The 25,004-nt window shown below is 39.1% G+C and overlaps 1 protein-coding gene across 15 annotated transcripts in view; it reads left to right on the forward strand.

Annotated features, from left to right (window-relative positions):
• LOC120423878 (plasma membrane calcium-transporting ATPase 1) overlaps positions 1 to 25,004 on the forward strand; it is a 97,009-nt gene that overhangs the window by 52,202 nt on the left and 19,803 nt on the right. For 3 of the 15 annotated variants that reach the window (XM_039587828.2, XM_039587829.2, XM_039587830.2), the window contains one exon: positions 15,583 to 19,826. In XM_039587828.2, the coding sequence (XP_039443762.1) occupies positions 16,271 to 19,826 (3,556 nt within the window). In that variant the 5' untranslated portion in view covers positions 15,583 to 16,270. Of the gene's footprint in view, positions 1 to 2,590; positions 2,845 to 2,870; positions 2,889 to 3,029; positions 3,052 to 3,126; positions 3,480 to 11,293; positions 11,447 to 11,471; positions 11,489 to 15,582; positions 20,775 to 20,881; positions 22,164 to 25,004 lie in introns of those variants that run through there. The other 12 variants (XM_052708492.1, XM_039587836.2, XM_052708491.1 and 9 more) reach the window with 12 other exon arrangements.

A 25,004-nucleotide genomic window follows, 5' to 3' on the forward strand; every position in this document is an offset into this window, starting at 1 on the left:
CGGGAATGAAATTGTATTGTGCTTTTCGCTGCAAACCCTGAGTGAGCACACATTGTTGTATTGTGCTGGGCGCTCTTCAATACCGGATTGTTCGGGGTCTGCCGGTCTGACGACAGTAAAATTTTACGTTTTCAGAAGATTATTATTACCCTGGTGTACTCACTTCTAGTGGCTTTGGGGATTCACCCTGGAGAAATAGTTGCTGAGTTTTGCTTCCATCCTAAAAAAAATCACAGCTGGTCAAAGTAGGCTACCACCGATAAAGCTTCAAACACTCTACCCTGCAAAAAAAGAAACCTTCTTATCTGCTAATCCAAGTAGACCATGCTTCAAAGAACTCCACAAATCAGATTGTGCTCACGTACGTGATGTTTTTCGTGTGTCTCCAATCTGCTAATCAGAGTGACTGCATCACGAAGACGACGACGAGCGACACACGCGGCAGGGGTTCGTACTAGAGATGGATGCCGATAGCCGATCGAGACCATGACCAGCACAACGTGGACATTCCTTGTACTTTGAGAGAGGGAGTAGGGGAGGTTTTAGTTGGCATACAGCGTTTGAAGAATTCGAACAGCACCGATTAGCCAAGGGTTTAGTGTCACTTTTGAACATTAAGTGTTTCTTTTCATTTTAGAAAACCGCTATGTAACGTTAGGGTGGTTCCGCTTATCTAATTGTAAGAATTTAACTCAGTTTAAAATATTCGAAGTTTTTTTTTTTAATTTTTGCTCTATTATCGACAAAATTTGGTGAAACCAAACATATGAGAGTTATTCCGTTAAAAATCGTGACATCACTTTAAATTTAACTTTTGAACTTAAAAATTGAAAAATCTCATAGAAGTGGCATGATTTTTTTTAGAAAACCCGTTCAATTTCCTACAAGTTTGTCTTTGATCACTTTTTGATACGATGTTACGGCTTCGAGATACAGTATTTTTTTAAATTACAAAATAAAAAAATATTTAAATAACTTACGCCTTCTTAAATGTTATTTTCGAGTACAATTGGCTTCATATACACAAAAATGGTTTATATAGACCTAGGATAACATGTCTACAAAGTTTCATTGAAATCAGAGAGGGTCGGGTACAAAAGTCCCAGAAAAAATCTCGATTTGAGCTGGAATTTTTCTGTAAATGAATATTAAACTTTTTTTTGTTATCGAAAAAAACCAGAAGAATTTTCTAATAAAATGATAAATTCCTATTTCCTAAGATTTTCTCATCTTTATAAAATTAAAAATAAATCTCCCTTCAAAAACCATCAAATTTGGCCTTTACCAAATTTAAAGAACGGAGAACATCTTAGAATTTGTAAATGTAATATTTAGAAAAACCATCGGAATAAAGGGCAGCGAATGACCGAAAGGTTAAAGCTGCCGGAAATAAATAAAATAACAACAACAACAACATCGGAATAAAAAACAGGGAGCAAAAAAAGTATTTAAATAAAGCTTCATAATGTTAATGCAAATAGAATAGAATTTAAAACCACTGATTGATTGATTGCTTTACAAAATGATTTTAAAATTTATTATTTTTCAGAATTTTCATAAATTTAAAAAAAAATTCAGAATTTAAAGTTATTAAGAATTTACAGAGTTATGTAAAAAAATCAGAAATTTTTAGATTTTTCAACATTTTTAGAACAATTAGAATTTAAAAAAAAAGTTTATTATAACGAACTTTTAATTTGTTTAAAATATAGAAAGAAAACATGAAATGTGGCTATTTTTAATATTTAAATATTTTGAATATTTTTAATATTGTGAATATTCTGAAGTTTTTGAATATTTTGAATATTTTGAATATTTTGAATATTTTGAATATTTTGAATATTTTGAATATTTTGAATATTTTGAATATTTTGAATATTTTGAATATTTTGAATATTTTGAATATTTTGAATATTTTGAATATTTTGAATATTTTGAATATTTTGAATATTTTGAATATTTTGAATATTTTGAATATTTTGAATATTTTGAATATTTTGAATATTTTGAATAGTTGAATATTTTGAATATTGTGAATATTTTTTTAAATTTTCTGAGTATTACGAGTATTTAGGGTTTTTTTTGAGTATTTTAAAATTTTGAGTATTTCTATCATTTTTATAATTTTGAGTTCATATTCTTTTTTGAGATTAATTTTTTTCCATAAAAATTTTAATGTTTTGTTTGTTTTTGAACCTTTTTTAAAGGGGTTACCCCCTTTAAAATAGGTTCAAACGAACAAGATAATCTCTAAAAATATTTGCAACCTCCCTAATTAAAATTTGAAGCCATTCATAATCTTGCTTCAAGCTTTAATAAACTTTTCAGTTAAACCAAATTTGCACCACCCTATTGTGTTGCATCGTTACACTGTCCGGTTGCATTCTATGCAGCAGCAAACGACGGCTGAGTAGCCCCGCCACTCCACACTCACACACAAACCGGTTTGTTTGGTATCGCACCGGCAGAGTCAAAGAGAGAGAGATAGAGAGAGAATGAGGGAGGGTACGGCGAACAGGTAGTATCGAAGAATTCTTTGAATTGTAATTAAACGCTTTGCTATTTAGTAGTAGTAAAGTAGCCGCCGTGCCAACTTGTTGCCAATTTGACGACCGTTTTCATTCAGCTGGATGTGTCACCCACCACACCTCCACGCTGCTTTGGGAAGGGTTGCTGGTTTTCCAAATTGATTATGGCAGTGCTTCCAGATCAGATTGATGAAGTTTGATTACAAAAAGTGTGACGCACAGTGCACAGACCAGTCCAGGGTGTGTGACGTTATAGATCGCAGATCGCAGTGTGTCATGAGTGTCGAGGTATCTCCGTCAGCATCGGGCAAAATTAGTGAGTCAAATCAAAACTGGTCATAGTAGTCGTTGGCAAAACAGGTAAAGTGGTGGTCACTCGGTGCAGTCAGTGGTTGCTTAGTTAGGTGTTAGTCGTCGTCGTCGTCGGTGTCACTTTTTTCTCTCTTTTATTTTGAAAGCTGCCTACTTGGGTTAGGTAGTTGGATTGTTGGAGAACGGAGCAATATGTTTCGCCTGCGGGGAGGTAAATAGTTTTGCGTTGCAGCGGTGGTGATGGTGACGGTGACGGTATGACAGCATGCTAAAAGTAACTCAAGCTCAGCGCGTTTTCAGACGGCTAAGCCGGGTCTCTCCGTGTGCGGGGTGCGTTAGTTCAGTTCAGCACAGTCAGCGAACGAAGTGGTGGCGGTTTCTACAACTGCTGCTTTCGATTTGGAAGTGCACGAATTTGTTTGCACCTTTTCAGGGTCGCGAAACTCGCGTCATCTGATGGTGGTGTTTGTGCTCTTACGTGTGAAGCTGTCAGTTCGAGTTGTGTCTAAGCCGAAGGCGATGACTCTGTTTAGACCGGCGACTACTTCTTCTCCATCTTCGACTTCTTGGTTACCTTCGTCATCGGTCGTGTTTTGCCCATTCTGATGGTGGCCGCAAAGTTTGATGCAAAACTTACGCGTAAGTTGTTTCATTTGTAGTTCTCTAAATAATGGGAATTTGCGGTTATAGCACTGAGATTTCTAAATATTGTTAAAATAATTCAATTTTCCCTCGTTTTATTTTTTGGAGCGCATAACATTCAAAAAAAAATAAGGCATTTAGTATCAACAAAACATTTTGTTGATTTAAACAATTTTTTTGTTGTATCAACGCTAAACGTCAGAGCATATTATTCATAACAACAAATGACTTTTGTGGAATTGAGAAGATTCGATAGAAGATAGCCCGCTCGGCTATCGGACAATTGAGGAATGGAAAGAATTAACAAGAGCATTTAAAGCAATTATTTTTGTTTTCGCAAGTCGACTTTTCATTGCCTTTTTTATTTTGATGAAACTTTTTCTATCGATTCTTTATGTCCAAATAAGTAATTTTGCATAATTAGTTTCTCAAATTAAGTCTCCACAAACACTTGGATGCTTCCGAAGAAAAAACCGCTATAAAAACGTACGAAAACCTGTACCTTGAGAGAGGAGAAGGGCATAACAAACTAAATTCCAAATTTCATAATTGATATTTTAAAAATGTAGGCGAAAACTATCACGAAATGCTTTATAACATCAGTTCGCTGATCCCGGAATTATTTATTTTTAAGAATTTTAATTGATTGATTGTACATAGCTTCACCTAAAAATCAGAGGACAAAATAACATTGTTGCCTTAAATCGACATATTGATTTAAAAATGATAAAATCGAATACATATTACATTACATAATGAATGTATTGTAAATAGTTTACAACCGTTTAAAAAAAAATTCAATAAAAAAGTCTATTTGAGTGATTTTTGTTTTCCCTCTGATTTTTTAGGGACATTTTAAAGAGCGAGGGACAAAATTTTTTAACAAAATTTACTTTTTTTTTAATTTTGAGAACTATCCTAGATTTTTTTCAAAGACGTTTTTGGATATAAAATTAAACTTGCAATTCAAAAGAACTTTTGTGAACATTTGATGAAGTGCACCGTTTCAAAGTATAACCAACTTCATTTAAAAAGGCAAATAATAAGTTTCGAGCCCTATTGAAATGTTAGTCTCCCCCCCCCCCCCCCTTAAAAAATGGCCGGAATAATCAAAGGCAAAACAATTTTTTTTTTCGAAAAACTTCAAAATTTTAATGAAAATTAAAGTTTAATCAACTGAAAACCAGTTAAAATGCATTTCCCGCGTTTATAATCATATTCAGCATGTTTGAACTCCTTTGAAAACATTTTAAATTTTCATGAAATACCAAAGTACAGTCCCACGAAAAGTTTTTTCTTGCGAAAAAAAAACCGTCAATACCTCGATATTTTTAAAATGCATTTAAAACACTTTTTTCATCCAAATGTTGAAACCTGGGCTTGTAATTTCAATTTTTCGACTTTGGTCAGAGCCGAGGGAAATAAACTTTAAAAAATATTTGCAACGGCCTTATTCACTTTTTTTCTTTTTTTGTAGCAAAATAAATTCTCTTAAAATCTCAGGCTGTGACAATCAACTTGCGGTATCATGGAAACTATTTTCGTGAAATTTTTGCTCTTTTCTTATAAAAGTTATTTTGAAATTTAAAAATCAAAATAAACTTTTTGAAATGGCTGATTTTTAAACATGGGAAAAATATAAAAAGAAGTAGATAATATAGCAATAGTTTAATGTTTCAAAATTTCCAAAAATGCTTATAACATGAAAACGGTAACCATATTTTCAAAAAAAAAATGTGTAAAGTCATTTCGATTGCGAATCTTATCTTGCATCATGAAAATTATTTTTGAAATTTGGTTATATTTTCCTTAGATCATTTTTCTTTCAACCTCATATTTCCCGTAATACGAAGTTTCAGAGTTGTTTTAAAGGTTCAAAAACATTTTTTATAAGCTTTGTGTGTTTTGTATTCAAAAACACAAAAAAAAACAAAACAAATAAAATTTTGTTTATTAGACCTTTAAAAAAATACATTAGAAGTCAACTTTAAGTGAACAAAAAATTGGCATAATTGTATGGAGATTGTTATGGGAAAAATGCAAAGTTCTAGCGAATAACTCTATGCTGATTTTCGTTTACTGGAGTGATGGATTGGAAATCGCTCCGGGCTCAAAGGGCACTCTGCACAATTTTAATCAACTTTGGACAATGTACCCAACCGGCCTTGATGGTTTGTTTGTTTTCCCTTAACACTTTTTTATTTTGTGACCTACACCCCATTTCCGCAAATGGTTCCCTTTTTTTTTGCTCCCTTCGTCAAGCGCCAATGATGCTGTCTAATTGAATTACCGCACGCCACCGTCACCGCTACTGACTGGTCACTGGCCATCGTCACTGTCACACGAAAAAAAAGAACACGACCGTTCAAACTGCTCCATCCTGTCTGTCCGTGGCTGTCATTCTGTAAGTAAGAATGACAAAACAAACGTCCATCCACCATATTTCGGAGTTTTTTTTTTGTTCTTCTCTCGCGCCGCACAGGTGGTGGCTGTTTTTCGCACCTTTGCTGCCACCCTCTTGGGGGGGGTGCAAAAGTTTTTGGCGCGCGAAAAAACATCCAAAATAAAAGTGCGGCGGCGGCGGCGGCGTCCGAATTAGCGTCACTAATTGATAGATTTTTTTTCTTCTCTCCGGGCTGTTTTTCCCGCCGTCACAGTAGGCGACGATGATGAGGTGGGTGGTGGAAAACTTTTTCCTTGGTAGAGAGCAAAACTTGTGTGTACTCGGTAACCGATGCCGTCACGTCACACAGTAGGCGTCTTGTCGGTTGTCTAGACAATACTGGCAACCGGGAACTTGTAACGGATCGCAGCAGCCTGTCACCTGGGGTAACCATCTCGTCTCATCTCTCTCTTTCTCTCGCGTAAGACCATTGAACTCCTCATGCCAAGTGTGGCGAACCTTCAGATGGGGTAAGTTTGGACTTGTTGACATTTCCGTCCAACGCCACGTGACGGTAAACAAACGCACTTATCTCACGGCGCAGGTCGCGTCATTGCATCAAATACGGAATGTTTGCTCTTCTTATCCATCCGCCCTCGCCTTCGCCGTTGCTGGCATTTGTAAGTGTTTGCCGTTTATGTTCGCCTTGGAGCAGCTCCGGAGCCGGAAGTGTGACGTTCCTTCGACCACCGAGCCGAAACGATGTTTTGATGTCTAGCGGACCTCGACCGTCAGCTTGGCGTCAAACACAGCGTAATAGTTTGAATTGGTTTGAGAAGACGATTTCGAACCAGATTATCCAATACGACCTTCTCAAAAGTTGCTCCCGGTCATCGCATCGCAGCCGGCCATGACCGGTTTTCCTTTGAGCGTCTTATCTTAAAGGCTACTACGCTAATCCAGTTGAAATATTACCTAATTGAGTTTTCGACTTTATCAAACTGATTTACTGGGCGCCTGATCCGGGATTTATCCAGTTTGACGGACGCTGCGGATATTGTTGCGAAATGCGCGTGCGTGTGGCCGAGATTAAGTCTACCTTATCACCACAATTATTTCGGCGATGTCAGTTTTTTTTGGTGGTTTATTTCCGTCCGCATAGTTGTAAAGATAATGAAGTGCACGTTCTTCATTAGCCCAGTTAGAGTGCGGGCAATCCGTCCAAATTTTTATTATTATTTGCTTACCAACTCAACCCACCAGAGAGAGAGAGAGAGAGATACCTACTCCAATTGACGTTATTACAACTGCAGTGCCATAGCTCAGCCAAAGCGATATCTTTACTGCAGTACTACACCCTCTTGAAATGCAGCAATCATCATAATCATCACCGTCAGTCGGATGATCATCAACCAACAAAACAACTACTTAAAAAATGCGATTTAGTTTTGCATTAATAAACGATACTGAATGTAATTAAATCGGGCGCTAGGCGACGGAGCTGCGATCGACCGGAAAATCGAAGACGTTTGTCTCCCGTTGACTCGTCGGAGTATTCGAATTACTTGTTTATGCAATTGCACAGTATGTGCGCGTGGATGCTTGGAAATGCAGGCGAATCCACCTAGCAGGGAAAGGAAGAAATCTCTACACAGCAAAAAATCGCATGCAAAAGCATGCACATCACCTTGGTCAAAATAAACACCTAATATTACAGACTGCATGTAAATTTTTTGCAAACACAAAAAAAAAGTTGCAACCGACGGGATACAAACCACCAACAGTAAGGACTGGCGCCTTAGCCCACTCGCCCATCAGACCAATGAAAAGCCGTGAGGATAAACGCATATGAGCAGTTCTCTCAGATTTTTGTCATTCGATTTTTTTTGTATTTTTAATCCAACTGAAACTTTTTTGGTGCCTTCGGTATGCCCAAAGAAGCCATTTTGCATCATTAGTTTGTCCATATAATTTTACATGCAAATTTGGCAGCTGGCCATACAAAAATGATGTATGAAAATTCAAAAATCTGTATCTTTTGAAGGAATTTTTTGGTCGATTTGGTGTGTTCGGCAAAATTGTAGGTATGGATATGGACAACACTGAAAAAAAAGATACAAGGTAAAAACATTTTTGGTGATTTTTTTGTTTAACTTTTTGTCACTAAAACTTGATTTGCAAAAAAAACATATTTTTTTTTTATTTTTCGATATGTTTTAGAGGACATCAAATGCCAACTTTTCAGAAATTTCCAGATTGTGCAAAAAATCTTTGAGCGAGTTATGATTTTTTGAATCAATACTGATTTTTTCAAAAAATCGAAAAATTGGTCGCAAAAATTTTTCAACTTCATTTTTCGATGTAAAATCAAATTTGCAATCGAAAAGTACTTTAGTGAAATTTTGATAAAGTGCACCGTTTTCAAGTTAAATCCATTTTTAGGTGACTTTTTTGAAAATAGTCGCAATTTTTTCATTTTTTTTAAATTAGTGCACATGTTTGCCCACCTTTAAAAAAATATTTTTGAAAAGCTGAGAAAATTCTCTATATTTTGCATTATTGAACTTTGTTGATACGACCCTTAGTTGCTGAGATATTGCCATGCAAAGGTTTAAAAACAGGAAAATTGATGTTTTCTAAGTCCCACCCAAATAACACATCATTTTCTAATGTCGATATCTCAGCAACTAATGGTCTAATTTCAAATGTTAAAATATGAAACATTCGTGAAATTTTTCGATCTTTTCGAAAAAAATATTTTCAAATTTTTTAAACCAAGACTAACAGTTCAAACTTTATATAATTTTCAAAGAATTGTTAATGATTAAAATAAACTGAAAGTACACAGCATAAAATTTCCGTGTAAAATCGCATGTAAAAGCATGCAGATCACCTTTGTGAGCAAAAGCATGTAATATTGCATGAGAAAACGTGTACATAAAAAGCATGTACGCAAGAAAAAAACAGATTTCGCACACCCCAAATAAATCATCACATTGCTTTTTCTCACAAAGATGGACGCTTTTGCATGCGATTTTACCATCGGATTTTTTTGCTGTGTAACAAATGTAAAAATCTTACAAAAAATTGAAACATCTTATGTTCAACCCAAAAACCCAAGAAAACTCTTCTTTTTTTCTATTCTTCGGAATTGCCCATTTTGAATGAATGTTAAAAATCGCATGAATTTTCTTCTCTTAAATTTAGTTGAACTCATTTTTGAGCATTAAAAAACAATATTTTTGGAGGGCTCATGAAATTGATTCAAGAAAACCCAATTACTTGATCATTTTTGAGAGGATGCAAAAACGCACAAAAACTATTAAAAATATTATATTTAAACAAGCTCTTCCCGGCAAACTTCGTCCTGCCCTTTTTTGGTTTCTGACGTTTGTTTGCTAATTCAGCCTCCTGTAATCAAAATTTGATTTTACGCAGCTTTTCCCATACAATCTGCAGATTTTCCGGAATCGGTTCCAGAGTGGCCAAAGTTTTCACTTTTTTACGTATGAACCTTTTAACAAAGTCGTATGTTCTTTTGCATTAACATTTTTTTTACAAAACTCAATTTCCCGAAATAAGTATTTTCTTAATATTCATTTCCAGAGTTTTTTTTAAAGGACCAATAAACTATTGTCTTTATATGTTTATAGGACCTAATAAAAAAACTCTAAATTGAACCATAGAGAAGTACGGACAAATATTTGACAGAATTTTTTTTTAATTTAAAACATTAAAATAAAACATAATACTCAAAGCCCATTCCAATATTTAAAAAGAAATTGAAATTTTCAAAATATTTTATTTATAAGAAATCAGAATATTTCACAAATGTTTTTATTTTTTCACATCATATCTGAAAATTCGGCTGTTATGCCAAATCAAATACACAGTTAAAAAAATCATTCTATATGTCAGAAAAAAAATGAGTAAATTTACTTCTGATAATGTGTAATGTTACCACTTTTCTGGTATAATGTCACATTTTAATATTCAACTTTCCAAATTCACATTATTTTTTACTGTGAATTCCGAGATAAATGCGTATTTGTGTTTGTCACCAATTCTCCGTCAAGGCAGTAACTAATTTGCAAAAAAACCTTTTGCATTGAGCATGAACAATTGTCATTACCAAATACTGTCTGTGCGAAAAAAAATGCTGAAGAAACTCAATCGATCAGAAAATTCCTTTCCGAGATCCAGATTTTTGAAAATTGTATGGAGACTTGCGAAGTCTCCCAAATAGTTAATAAAAAACAAAAAAAAACATTTCCAGTTTTTTGTAGAGAATAATTCAATAGCAATTATTGTTCTATTACTACACACAAAAAAATATTTCCGAATGTTACATAACTTATGATGTAACACTGTTGCACGTCATTAAACATTCAAATTTAAATGCAAATTATACGTAAAAACATGATTTTATGTGTAACCGTTTACCTCGAATCTCAAGTTTACATCAACTGAGTTTACATGAAATTATTTTTTTCCGTGTCGAGTAAATTCACATATTTTTTTCTGTGTATATTATAGATTAAACAGGCCAATACAAACAAGATTTAACGTATTTGTTCCCTACCCTTTTTTCAATTTTAAATTTGAAACGATTTCAACATAAAATTTCTCAACAGAAAGTTGATTCCATGCCTCGAATTTCTCACAATTAAGTTCAATGTATCATTATCAATTTGAACTCCTGACACATTTTATTGCAAATCGCTATCGTTATCTTAGATAACCATATTACGACCATAGCACCGTCAAGACGGCATTCGATTGACCAGTTGGAATCTTATCTGTACTACAAGTAACGGGGTTTCTAATCGAACCAGCTGTTGTCGGGGTCTAGGTACAGCACCTACTATCTATACAACAGCAGCAGAGTCCATATATTAAGCTATACGTAAGAAGTGTCCTCGCACATCCCTCACGCACGCATAAATCTGCCGGTTCTTGGGTAATGCTGATGAAGATGACTCGACTTCGTCATCTCTCTCTCTCTCTCATCCTCATCGGAGATAAATTATCGCATCTCTTTTTCGCTCTCGAGGCAGACTCTTGGTGTGAAGGAATTTAGCAACGAAAAAAAAAAGAAGAGGAATGACGAATGATAAGGGACGCCATGGTGACTCGTGTTGTTACAACTCGATAACACCACACTATCGCAGCCGCGCAGATTGTTTGTGCGACATTGACTGTGTATTTGTGCGGCTCCGAGACGCAATGCAGGCACTAACCGAACAACTCAGTATTACTAACAATACTCCAGAGTGTTGTTGCAGAGCCATAACCGTATCATTTCACACACATACTGAGCCTTGGTAGAAGAAAAAAAATCGCTTATCTTTATGACATTCCTTCTCTTTCCCGCGCTCCTCGAAGCCCTCAAGATAAGTCTGGTTCACTCACTCCGAGTGACGGCACAGGGAAGAACATTATAAATAGAACCAGGCAATGATTCCAAACTTTTATACTAGTTCCACTAGCTCACTAGTGATAAGCGCGCGTGCGGGTTTTGCCACCAGTCCGTGTCTTCAACGCCCAAGAACCGGTTCAACGTTGTCGTGTCCAAAACGAAGTGAGTGATTTTGTGATCGATCCAAACTGTTCTACCCTATCAGTGAGTGCCAAATATCAGCGTATTGATAACAAAAGTTTGGCACTGTGTGTGTGTGTGTGTTTGTGTGGCCGCGATAAAGTTTGGACAATGATAGATGGTCGATCGAAGTGACCTATCGCGTCGAAGCAGGCCATGTGCACGGACCATCATCGAATAGTGTCAACAAAACGCATCGCGTTTGATAGCCTACTTTGATGTTGTCACTTGTGTGTCACCTGCCGATGCAATATATGTATGCAATGGGAAGTGTGTGTGGCCCCGGGCTACTTGGATGCATGTCGTGTTGATGGTTGCACCGTTGTTGTTGATACTTGCAAGGGATGAGGCAATAAAATTGTGTCATTTTATTCGTCGTTTGAACTTTCGAGTCCGGATCACTCGACAATCGATTCTTGGGGCGATTATTGGAATTCCCTTGACTGGAATTGGAACGTGATAAAAGTTACATGGAATTTGTCGAGGCATACAATTATTATCTAGTCGTGTATTCCGTTGAACATTTTATAATTTTATAATCAAATTCTTATGTTGTCAGTTTTTTACATAGTCAAGCACTCCAACTTTTCCAACATTTTTTAACTATACGAGTTTGAGTAATATGAGTATCAAAATTCTTGATTTTCGATACCGGGCTTCATTAAAAAAACAACTTGGTATGGCTGGTAGAATGGAAGCCTAGTACTTCGAAACAATTTGAATAAACCAACAGATATCAACTATCAACATTCCCTCTGCTGATTTGGAGATTCGAAAAGCAAGACCCTTCATCTTCTCCACTTTTTAAGAGGATAAGGGAAACTCTCCACGGCATCTTCAAGTAAGTTTTGCTTGGATTTCGAAGGTTTTTGGAAAGGTGAATGATCTTAGGAGCCAGACGCCACTTTAGGCCAGTGGTAACTACCGCTTTGTATTGTTGTTCGGAGGCTGACATCGGCCTTACACAATATTTAACAATATCGATGAAAGTTAGTGTCTTTTTCTTAAACAAAACGTGTCGTAAAATAGTTTAATTGAAGCAAAATGTTTATTTGCATTTTTTATTATAAACTCATACAACTGACACAGCTATAATTCTAATGTAATTTTTAAAAAGGTCCTCAAAAATCAAATCAAACCATCCACATTAACGACCCCCGGGTCTTTTGTGGTCTCTATTGCAAGTTTCTGCTCGAACCTAGGAGTCCGAAGGCTTGAATGGGGAGAGCACCCAAACCTCTTTTTACTCCAAGGAACCTTCCACCCCAGTGTTTGAACTGACGACCTTCGGATTGCGATTCCAACCGCCGCCAGCGATTCCACCGGAGTAGGCTTGGTTTGGTGTGTTGTTTGTACTTATGGCATGGAGACGACTCCTATACCTGGAATGACTTAACGGCCTAACAACCAAGGCCGGGACCGACATTTTACTTCCTCATCCGATGGAAGGTTGCAGCAGATGGGAATCGAACCCAGAATCATCCGCTTACAAAGCGGACAGCGTAACCATTCGGCCACGCACTGCCACTAAAAGGTCCTATATTCAGTGAATTTCCTATGCAGACAGGACCTTTTGAAAAAAAAACTCTAGAATTCATGTTTTTTCCGTGGAAAAAGAAGGCATTTATTTGGAAAGTTGATTCTGGTTATTGCGAATCATTTTGTAATTTGTCGTGTTTTGTCAGTAAATGTTCTTTTATACAGGATCATCTAACCTTTGGCCTTTTCAGTATGAATATTTGCAGGCTAAAAAATAATTAATTTCAGCCAAATTTGTTGTATGCTTAACCCTTTAAAGTCTAATATTTGGAAAAAAATAGGTATTGCTAGGAAATTTATTTGTAGGACATTACGAACACTATAGGAAGTTTTGTTTTTTTTTTTTGCAAAGCGGATTTCTATAAAAAAGTCGACCATTTTGAAACCGTATCGACCGGTTGTTTCTCCCGATTTTCAAAAAAAATCCTAAGATCTAGAGTTTTTCTTTTTTTGAAAAGGTCCAATAAACCAAAATTCCACTTTTTGCTTTTTGGGTGTTTCTGAAACCGCCTTGAGTCAGGGGTATTAAAAAACACCCAAAAAGCAAAAACTGAAAATTTTGTTTAATGGACCCTTTAAAAAAAACTCCAGAGATAATCAACCACTCAAATTCAACTAATTTAGGATTGCTGACCTTGAGTATAATCCCCAGAAAATGTCTAGAGTTTTTTTTTGTATAGGTCCTATAAACATATGAAAGACAATAGTTTATAGGACCTTTTCAAAAAAACTCTAGATTTCAAAATTGTTCAACATTTTTTTTTTTTTGTGAAATGAGTTTTGACATAGTAATCTGTCATTCTTGTCATGTTAGTAACATAACATTGGAAGATTTTAAATTGAGGTGTTCTCTACGTTTTTGCAAATCGACATTTCTTTGTTTTTTTTTTTATTTGGATGAAACTTTTTCCATGCATTCCCCAATCTCAGTTGTATTATTAGTTTTTCCATACAAGTCTCCATACAATTTTGAGGGCTGGTAGTGTATATGTAAATGTTTGAAATTCTATATCTTGAGAAGGGATTATCGGTTTGGTGTCTACGGCAAAGTTGTAGGTTATGATTAGGACTTTTCAAAAAAAGGTGTAGTACCATGCAAAAAATAATCTTTTTTATTTTACTGTTTGATCACTAAAAGTTTATTTCCCAAAATAAGTATTTTTATTATCGAAATTTTTTGATATGTTATATGGGGTTAATTTTTTTTTCTAAGCCATAGTGCGAAATTGTGCCTAACCTGTTTAAGGGGACATTATTTGTTGGAAAATATCAAAAACCTTTACAAAAAAACTAAATATCATTTTTTTTACCAAATCGAAAAGACGATATCTCAGAAACTATTGGTTCAATTTTCAATGTTGAAAATGATTTTTCAGCAAAATTTTGTGATCTTCTCAATTCTAGTCATGTTAGTTACATAAAACTGGAGGTTTATATTAAATCTTTGTTCTACATTTAAACAGCCTAATTAACTACTCCAGAAACACTTTGAAAAATGTAATAAAATCTGAAACTTGATTTCACTGGATGCTTCTTCCCCTCCGACACAACCCAACCCAACAAGTTAGACACAGTAAAGTAAAAGTGATGCTCTCTTGTTTCATGGCTCACACATGTTTTTTGCCCCGATCCTCCACCCCCTACTTCAGCATTTGGTGGGTGGGTGAAATTGATGGGTAGTTGCCAGGTGGGAGGTTGTGGGCCCATCTCTCCATCTCACCAGCCAGAGGGAACGAAAATTCGGAAAATGTTTCTCGCAGGTGGATGTATTTTAAGATCAAAGGAAGAGGCACCACACACAGATACAAAAGACGGGAAAGCATCATATTAGCATACATACAGAAATGGAGAGAGAGAGAGAGAGAGAGAGTATGTGGGAGGAAAACACTGAGAAGTATAGAATATAATGCCACCCACGAGCAGTAAGACAAAACTGCTCAGAATTTGGAAGAGATGATGTTGTCGAAGAACAAGACTAACAAGATGGAAGATTGAAGTGTTTTTTGTATAATGAAATTTGCTCGAATTGAATATTTGAGTAGGGCCTCGGTGTGGTGGGGTATTTTTGTTGGAAACTGAAATTTTTACACTCAAACACACACACACAACTCACCTTGTTTTAAGACAGCCGAGTGAAATACGAAGCGAAGCATGGTGCGGAAAAATCTTGTTAATCACCTCACTTGGAAAAATCCAAACAGTTGGAATCTCAAAATGTGTTGTTGCAAATTGAGCTGAAAATGAAAACTCAAACAAAGCAGGCTTGGACGGAGTTGTGATGTTTCGAGCTCGTTTGATTTGTTGTCCCCTTCAGCTACCATGCTTCTCCATGCCTACTTCGATGAAGGATACCAAAACATGGGGGGCCCCGATGGCAAAAAGAAAACATTCGCAATAATTCAAATCAACATTACAAATTTAGCCACCGAAATTGTCCTTTCCTTTGCAACAACACGATGAGAATCGCTGTTTTTCTTCACCTTGGAAAAACATCCCCCCCTCCAACTCAGTATGATGTAACCCCCGGAGGATTGATTTCTCATTTCTACCTTTTTCCTTCTTCTCCTTTTCAATTTTAGATAAAAATCGACCGACCGAGTGAGGCGCTTTGAAGACCTCGACGACCGCAGGCAGCCAGCTGCTGCACCAAAAGGAGCCCGTGGAAATCGAAACAATCAAAAAATCGATCCAATTCCGTGAAACGAAGAAAAGAAAAGTGAAAAAAATGGTGTCGTTGTAGTGTGCAAGCCGGGTAACAACTGACTGACCAAGGGTTAAAAAAGTGCGTGCGTGTGCGTTGTGTAAACGACTCCCCTCCCCAAACCCTCTTACCGTTCCCCCTCCTGCGGAAGGGGGCACTTCAGGAATCGATCTTACGGACAACCGGCCAGCAATCGAGGATGGCGGTCAGTTAAGAACCAGCGCGCGCGTGTGAGTGTGTGTGTGTGTGGGACGACGTGTGGGTCAAGGTCGATCCACTCCCCCGCGGGAAACGCCGCGACGACGACCGGAAGGAGCTCCTCTACACAACTTGACAACACTCGATGATAACTAGAGTTATTAGCTACTACTGTTAACTACCTACCAGTTACGCGGCGCGCTACGATAGGCAGAAGCAGAGCGAGGAGTTTTGAGTAGTTTAAGGAATTCGCAAACTAAGTAACAAGAAAACACACACACATCCCCCCTGCTTTAAGAGAGAGAGAGAGTAATTTGTAAGTTAATTCGAGCTAAGCAAAAACAAGTACCAACAACAACAACAAAACGATGGCGACGATAGACGGACGGCCGGCGCAGTACGGCATCACGCTGAAGAATCTGCGCGAGATCATGGAGAATCGGGGCCGCGAAGGGGTGGCGATGGTGACCGAGTACGGCGGTGTGCACGAGATTTGCCGGAAGTTGTACACGTCGGAGAACGAGGGCCTGAGCGGATCGAAGGCGGACATTGAGCACCGGCGGGAAACGTTCGGCTCGAACATCATCCCTCCGAAGCCCCCGAAGGCGTTCCTGACGTTAGTGTGGGAGGCGCTGCAAGACGTGACGTTGATCATTCTGGAGATTGCGGCCATCATCTCACTGCTGTTGTCGTTCTATCAGCCTGCAGACGAAGATGAGGAGGGACTGGGCGAGGAGGAGGAAGAGCATTACGCGTGGATCGAGGGATTGGCCATTCTGGTGTCGGTGTTTGTGGTCGTGATCGTGACGGCCTTCAACGATTACTCCAAGGAGAAGCAGTTCCGAGGGTTGCAGTCGCGGATCGAGGGCGAGCACAAGTTTTCGGTGATTCGTGGCGGTGATGCCGTCCAGGTCAACATCGGGGACATCGTGGTCGGTGACATCTGCCAGATCAAGTACGGCGATTTGCTGCCGGCTGATGGAATTTTGATTGCGAGCAACGACCTCAAGATTGACGAGTCTTCGCTGACGGGCGAGTCGGACCACGTGAAAAAGAGCGAATCGACGGACCCGATGGTGCTGTCCGGAACGCACGTCATGGAGGGTAGCGGCAAGATGATCGTGACGGCCGTCGGAGTCAACTCGCAGGCCGGTATCATCTTCACGCTGCTGGGAGCCGCTGTGGACGAGCACGAAGCGGCGGCCAAGGCCCAGAAGAAGGAAGCCAAGAAGAGCAAGAAGCCGAAGGACGGAGACGAGATCACCAACAACAGCCACCATCCGGGACTCAAGTCGCAAACGACGGTCGACTCGATCACTTCGGACGATGGCGAGGAAGGTAAGGCTGCCGGTGGCCACGGAGGTGCCAAGGAAAAGTCCGTACTCCAAGCGAAGCTGACCAAACTGGCCATCCAAATCGGATACGCCGGATCGACGATCGCCGTCCTGACCGTGATCATCCTCATCATCCAGTTCTGCATTCAGACGTTCGTTATCGAGCAGAGACATTGGAAGAACTCGTACGCAAACAACCTGGTGAAGCACTTTATCATCGGTGTGACCGTGCTGGTCGTGGCCGTTCCGGAAGGTCTCCCCCTCGCCGTCACCCTGTCGCTCGCCTACTCCGTCAAGAAAATGATGAAGGACAACAACCTGGTGCGTCATTTGGACGCGTGCGAAACCATGGGAAATGCCACCGCCATCTGCTCGGACAAAACCGGCACGCTGACCACCAACCGGATGACCGTCGTGCAGTCGTACATCTGCGAAAAGCTCTGCAAAGTGACGCCCAAGTTCTCGGACATTCCGAGGGTAGTGGGCGAAGCGGTCATCGAAGGAATCGCGCTGAACTCGGCCTACACGACGTGTCTGATGCCGGGCACGAACCCGGGCGATCCGCTCCAGCAGGTCGGCAACAAGACGGAATGTGCGCTGCTCGGATTTGTGCAGGGCGTTGGCAAGAGCTACCAATCCATCCGGGACCAACATCCGGAGAACTCGTTCACCCGTGTGTACACCTTCAACTCGGTGCGCAAATCGATGAGTACGGTGATTCCGCGACCGGGTGGTGGCTACCGAGTGTACTGCAAGGGAGCTTCGGAAATCGTGCTGAAGAAGTGTTCGTTCATCTACGGTCAGGATGGGGTTTTGGAGAAGTTTACCCGCGACATGCAAGAGCGGCTGCTGCACCAGGTGATTGAACCGATGGCTTGCGACGGACTGCGCACGATCTCGATCGCGTACCGGGAGTTTGTTCCGGGCAAGGCCGAAATCAACCAGGTTCACTGCGACGGCGAACCCAACTGGGACGACGAGGAGAACATCGTGAGCAACTTGACCTGTCTGTGCGTCGTGGGTATTGAAGATCCGGTCCGGCCGGAGGTTCCGGACGCCATCCGCAAGTGTCAACGGGCAGGAATTACGGTGCGCATGGTCACCGGCGATAACATCAACACGGCCCGGTCGATCGCCACCAAGTGTGGCATCATCCGGCCGCAGGACGACTTCCTGATCCTGGAGGGTAAGGAGTTCAATCGACGCATCCGCGACAGCAACGGGGACATCCAGCAGCACTTGCTGGACAAGGTCTGGCCGAAGCTGCGAGTGTTGGCGCGTTCATCCCCCACGGACAAGTACAACCTGGTCAAGGGCATCATCGACAGTGCGGTGTCGGACAATCGCGAGGTTGTGGCCGTCACCGGCGACGGAACCAACGACGGACCAGCCCTGAAGAAGGCCGACGTCGGCTTTGCGATGGGCATTGCCGGCACGGACGTGGCCAAGGAAGCTTCCGACATTATTCTAACCGATGACAATTTCAGCAGTATCGTCAAGGCCGTCATGTGGGGCCGCAACGTGTACGATTCGATTGCCAAGTTTTTGCAGTTCCAGCTGACGGTGAACGTGGTGGCGGTCATTGTGGCGTTCATCGGAGCGTGCGCCGTCCAGGACTCACCGCTGAAGGCCGTGCAGATGCTGTGGATGAACCTGATTATGGATACCTTGGCTTCGCTTGCATTGGCCACCGAAATGCCCACGCCGGATCTGCTGCTGCGTAAGCCGTACGGCCGAACGAAACCACTGATTTCACGCACAATGATGAAGAACATCCTCGGCCAAGCACTCTACCAACTGTTTATCGTGTTTGGCCTGCTGTTCGTGGGCGACCGACTGCTGGACATCGAGTCCGGCCGGGGCCAACCACTCAATTCCGAAGCGACCCAGCACTTTACCATCATCTTCAACGTGTTCGTCTTTATGACGCTGTTCAACGAGCTGAACGCTCGCAAGATCCACGGCCAGCGGAACATTTTCGAGGGCCTGTTCACAAACCCGATCTTTTACAGCATCTGGATCATTACGCTCGTGTCGCAAATCTTCATCATCCAGTTCGGCAAGGTGGCCTTCTCCACCAAAGCACTCAACGTCGAACAGTGGCTGTGGAGTGTGTTCTTCGGCCTTGGCACGCTTATCTGGGGCCAGATTGTCACGTCGATCCCGACCCGCAAGATGCCCAAGAAGATGGCGTGGGGCCGGGGCGAAGCCGAGTACGCCGAAGCGATCCGGCTCGGCGAGGAACGCTACGACTCGCTGGACAATGACAAGAAACCCCGTGCAGGTCAGATATTATGGATCCGTGGCCTTACTAGGCTGCAGACCCAGCTTCGTGTTGTACGTGCATTTCGATCCACATTAGAAGATTTAGAAGAACGTCGTTCCATTCATAGCTTGCATAGTCTTAGAAGTTCACGCAGTCATCCCGGAGGCATGAGCACGAGTGGTACAATGACTAGTCAAGGTCTCTCAAATCTCTTATATCCACCAGGTTCCAACATCCCAACCGGCCGGCTAATAGGTACTAATGTTGGCGATCTTAAGTATATTGATGAAGATCAAAGACTTCATAATAATCAGCATATTATAGGTATAAACAATAAAGTAGAATACAGTATATAAATTTAATTTATATATTTCCACACACATATGCATATGTATTCTATACATTTACTATATATTTGGAAATTCGTATTCGATTCGAAAACAAACAACAATATATAGGAAAACTTCAAAAAAGCAAAAAAAAACACGCTGTTTAACGACAAAATTATTACTTATTAAAGATTGCAAAAACAAAATTTTTCGACCTCTTTTTGGATCACGTTTTGAAAGCAAAATATCGCAAAAAAAAATTCTTCTATTTTCACTTCTTTTTACTTTTCCCAACAAAAAAAAACAAACATTAATATTGTTTTTCTATTTGTACCGTGCCAACCAACAAGACCAACACACTCTGTCTCACTATTTTCTTCTTCTTACCTCTTACTTCTTACTCCCTTTTCTTCCCCCACTCTGTCGCCATTTTCTTGTGACACCAAGAAACATATTTTTTTCCGACGATGATCACGAAATCAAAAATATATCTACCGTTTCTGTTTTATTTGTTCATACCGTATAAACATTTGCTGTGTACAGTCTATAATTCGTTTAGTTTTTATCTTAATTACGATTAATTTTAACTTTAACCGTCCGACCAACCCCCGTATAAACGTGTGTCCCCTTTATTTTATTTGTTTGTTTTAATTGTTTAACCGCAACCCCCGCCCAACCGCCCAAAACCACTAAAAACCACGCTCCTCCTCCACCCCCGCGTCGTAACAATGATGATACTGCTGCGCCCCCCGAAAAATTAAACATAAACATGAAAAGCGCCAAATTAATACATTTTAACAACACTGCTGCAAAGCTGAGCAAGCCGCGCCGAAGGCGCCAATTAACACCGTTTCGTCGTTTTGTGTGTACCACGTGATTTATTAGTTTCGAGTTGAGCAAAAAAAAAAAAGTTAAACTACAACAAGTCTTGCGTTTCTCCGAACCTGTATTGATGTGTGTTTTAAACTTAGTGTGCGTATTAGTTTCTTTTTTCGTTTAGTTTATTTTATTCTTGTTTAATTTTCATTACTTTGTTTTATTTTTCTATAGGAGCGAAAGGCTTAACACAGTAGGCTTCCCTACACGACACGCGCAGGGTAAACACAGAAGCACACACACATAAACACAGAGAGAGAGAGAGTTGTCAGTCAGGCCTACTGCGATGGATTGGACCCAAAATCGGAAGAAGCAAGCAAAAAAAGTTAGGAAAAATTTCGCCAAATGAGGGCGGTACGGGATTTAAAGGATTTCAAAAAAAAAATGAGGTAGGAAAAAGTCAACAATTCTGGAAATTTTGTTGCCCTGAGCAGCAGAGTTTCAAGAGTTGTACAAGTGTGCCACTTGAGGGAGCGGCAACTGCACGCTTATCTCGCGGATTACAACACAACACCTGGCTCGTTGTTGACGGTAGTTATGTCACCATCATCCTGGCCGCTGGACCATATGGGAAAAATCAAACTGTCAAATGAATCTTGGTGATGAAAATTATTTTTTGAACACCACACGGACAGGGGATTAATCGTCAAATCGAGATTAAGTAAGCCAAAATTTTGAAAAAGGCTTTTTTCTCATCCTGAAAAAATAACATTAATTTAGCAGCCTAATCCAGCCACAGAAAATAAAGCTAGAAGCTGCCAGAATTGACTTTACGCAGCTGCAAAAAAATGGCTGGCTTAGCAAAAATAATTGCTGATTTGGCGATGAATTGTCTTTCCGTGTATTTTAACCCTTAAAGTCCCGTGTCCCCCCTTATTCGGTGTCTCATTTATCAGTTTTCAACATTCCTTTTAAGTTCATTTATTTTATAATTTCAATATTAGGAAGCACACGGCTAGGAAAAAAAAAACACTAAAAACACAACTAAGAGCTAGTACGAGAAACAGTAAGATAGGATTCGAAAAATTAAAGCGAAAATGAGCGACCTAGTCGACTCAAAGCCAACTTCGATGTAAGCCAAGCTAGAGTTTAAAAATGAAAACATGTTTGTTAAAATAGAGAGAAATAAAAGAAACTAAAGGAGAACAAATTTAAAGAAAATATTATACACTTTTGATATAAAGCCATATGAATAGACCAACTTAATTTTTCTTACGATTTAAAAAAAACATTAAATGATAGAAAAGTTAGTTATCATACGGAATGAAATGAAGAAAAAAAACACACTTTAACACTAAGATTGATTGTTTTAGGATAGTTGAAGGATACACAAAGGGCGCCAACTTTAAAATTCGTTGTTAATTTTATTTATTTTGTAAAGTTTTACCCCATCTAAGTAAGATAAAGCTTTTAATAAATGCTAATAGATCAGAACCAATAAACCGTTTCAGTTTGATTTGTTGTTCGTATTCTTTTTTGGATCCCTTTAACTAACACAAACTAAATTATAGTCGTAAGCGGTTCACTAACCCTACCCTATCTTCAGCTTAAAACACTGAACTTTAATTCCCCGTGGAGTAATTGTGTTTTATACCCACTTTTATTTTCCCCTTCTTTTGTTGTTTATTCTATGTTTGTGTGTGTGCGTGCCGTGTATGCAACCGACCATTAACCGTGTCCGCAGACGACCGTTTTCTTTCACTTAATGACTTCTTTGTTTGACCCTAAGATATGTTAAGTCGCAAAGCGAAAGAGAAAAAGTGAGGGATTGTTCTTAATTTCTTCGTCCTGTTTTGTTTTTTTTTCAGTTTGCGGTTTTGTCAGATTTTCCGATTGATTTCTTTGTTTCCTTTCAACCCTCAACTACCAAACACAAACACACACACTCGTACTCACACTACTCTAGTGCCTTCCTCTTGTTTCTCCAAGAATAAAAAAAAACTACAAAAATATGTGTTTTTGTTTATTGTTTTTCTACACACTAAAACTTTTTGAATAACCTTTCCAAAACGAAAATGATGTTAGACGAGAGTAGCGAGCTTAGCGCAAAAACAAACTTGCGAAATCAAACAAAAAAAAACTTTCATACAAGATCGTAGTCCAGGAACCGGCCAATCAGAGAGAGAGAGAGAGATTACGAAAATGCTAAAGAGTCCAAATTTGTTTGTTAATCGATTGAGAGTGACCACCCGTGTGTTGTGACCAAAGCGCGCCCTACGACGATGATTACGATGAAGCTATCTTTGCCAATTGGAAGCTAGGATGTGCTGCATGTGTATATTGTTTTGGATATAGCCTACCTTACCCTACCCAACCCCTTTGAACAAAAAAAAATATATAAATCTGCTAGAAATGTTTCTAAAATCAGCAAAAAAAATAACCACCCCCTTCCACACAAAAAAAAAGTACCACAACAAACACCACGAAATTGTTAGACATCACCAACTTTCACGATTGCAACAATGACACACAGAGACACACACAAAAAAAACCAACACACGTCCTTCCACCCTAAAAACTATATTGTGTTGTGTATCCATAATCTCTGAATATATCTATAGAAAAGTCTCTCGATTGCCGGTTGTGTGTTGTTTCTGTGGCACCTTCCCCCCAACCCCAAGCCCACCCTTTACGCCCTGTGTAATCTTCTATTGTTCTATTGCAAACCCGCAACCCCCGCCTTTCGCAGCCAGCCAGTCAGTGTGGTACTGTCCGTAGATTACTCCCCACCCTCCCTCGAAATGTCTCCTCGTAGGTAGCAGCAGCAGTCGGCTCGAAAATTTGTAAAAAAAATCAGCAGGTCCACTGGAAAGCAAGCTACACCATCACTTCTCTTTTTCATGTATAATAACACAAAATATACTTACTTTGGTAAGGTGGCTAGTGAGTGAGGTGATTTGTGTATGTTGAGAAAAAAAATGGCAGCAACCAAATAGGCTCGCTCGCAGACACAAAAAACTCAAAAGTGAAACAGTAGAAATCACAGATCATGTTAATTGGTTCGAAAAGCAGGGAGGAGATTTTTTTATTTCTTTTGGTATAAGTTTGATTTTGTTTAATTTTGTTCAAAAAAAAAAGTTTGTTGAAAACGTTTATTTTCTATACACTCGTTCAAGTTACCACGAACAATGGGGACGCATGGCAGTTCTAGCGCCGAAAATTGATTCAGCGCCTATTTTGGGATTCAATTGAGTACCTAACTGGTATTCTCATGCAGTATAGACTATTTATGGAAATTTTGAAGATTATTGACGTTTCTGATAATAACAATGATATTGATGAGAAAAATATTAAAAAATGGTACCTTGCCAATCCCTCAAATCGACTCCGACCCCCAAAAACAACTCTCATACAAAGTTGCTGAAAATTAACCGACATCGACTCCGTCTCCGGGGTCTTGCTCAACTTTGACTAATGATCTTTCAAGATCATTCCTGGTTCCAGCCATATTTTTTTGATTCCTGGTTCCAGCCATATTTTACAAAATAAAAAAAAGGTTTCTATGGACTATTTGGAATTTTTTTAAATAAATTTATCAATTCACAACTTTGAAGATTTCTACTTTTTATAAAACCAAAAAAACCAAATCAAGTAACTCTGACAAAATTGGCCAAAATCACCCTTGAGTTCTAACCTTACAAGAAAGACAAAATAATAACAATGTATGTTATGAACACTTACAACAAAAATCCCTTGGGGGATATATCCTCAGTTAAAAAAGTCAACTTCCCAAATTTAAACCTTGCATGAATGTTTCAATTTAAAACCTAAATTTTATGACCAAAAATTGATCAAATTAAAGAAAAGACAAGGCTTTTGTTACGGAGTGCATATATCAATTATAAAAAAAAAACATCTTTCCAAATTTCAACTTTGTTTGGATAGGTCGGTTTAAAGACCACATTTGGTGGAAGAAAAATGACCGAAAATTGGTAAATATTATTCCATAGTTTTAACCATCTATATATACAGCAATTCCCCACGAAAACAGCATGGAAAAAAACAAAAGTGCTCGGATCGGGCTCAAAATTTTTCTGGGGGTTCCCTAGCCGAAATGATTAGACCCGTATTTTTTTGTTTGGCCATTAGGGTGACCTACGCCGTGTTAGGGTGGTCTGAAAAATGGCCATTTTCGTCGATTTTCGCAAAAACCACTTTTTTTGAAAAATCATAACTCCTCGCCATTTTAACCGATTTCAATTGTCTTATACGCAAATGAAAGGTGATAAGTTGGCCTTTCAAAGAAAAATAGTAAGAAGTTTCAAAAATCTAGCCTAACATATGAAAAGGGCGTATG

This window comes from Culex pipiens, chromosome 2 (genome assembly GCF_016801865.2).
Source record: "Culex pipiens pallens isolate TS chromosome 2, TS_CPP_V2, whole genome shotgun sequence".
NCBI lineage: Eukaryota > Metazoa > Arthropoda > Insecta > Diptera > Culicidae > Culex > Culex pipiens.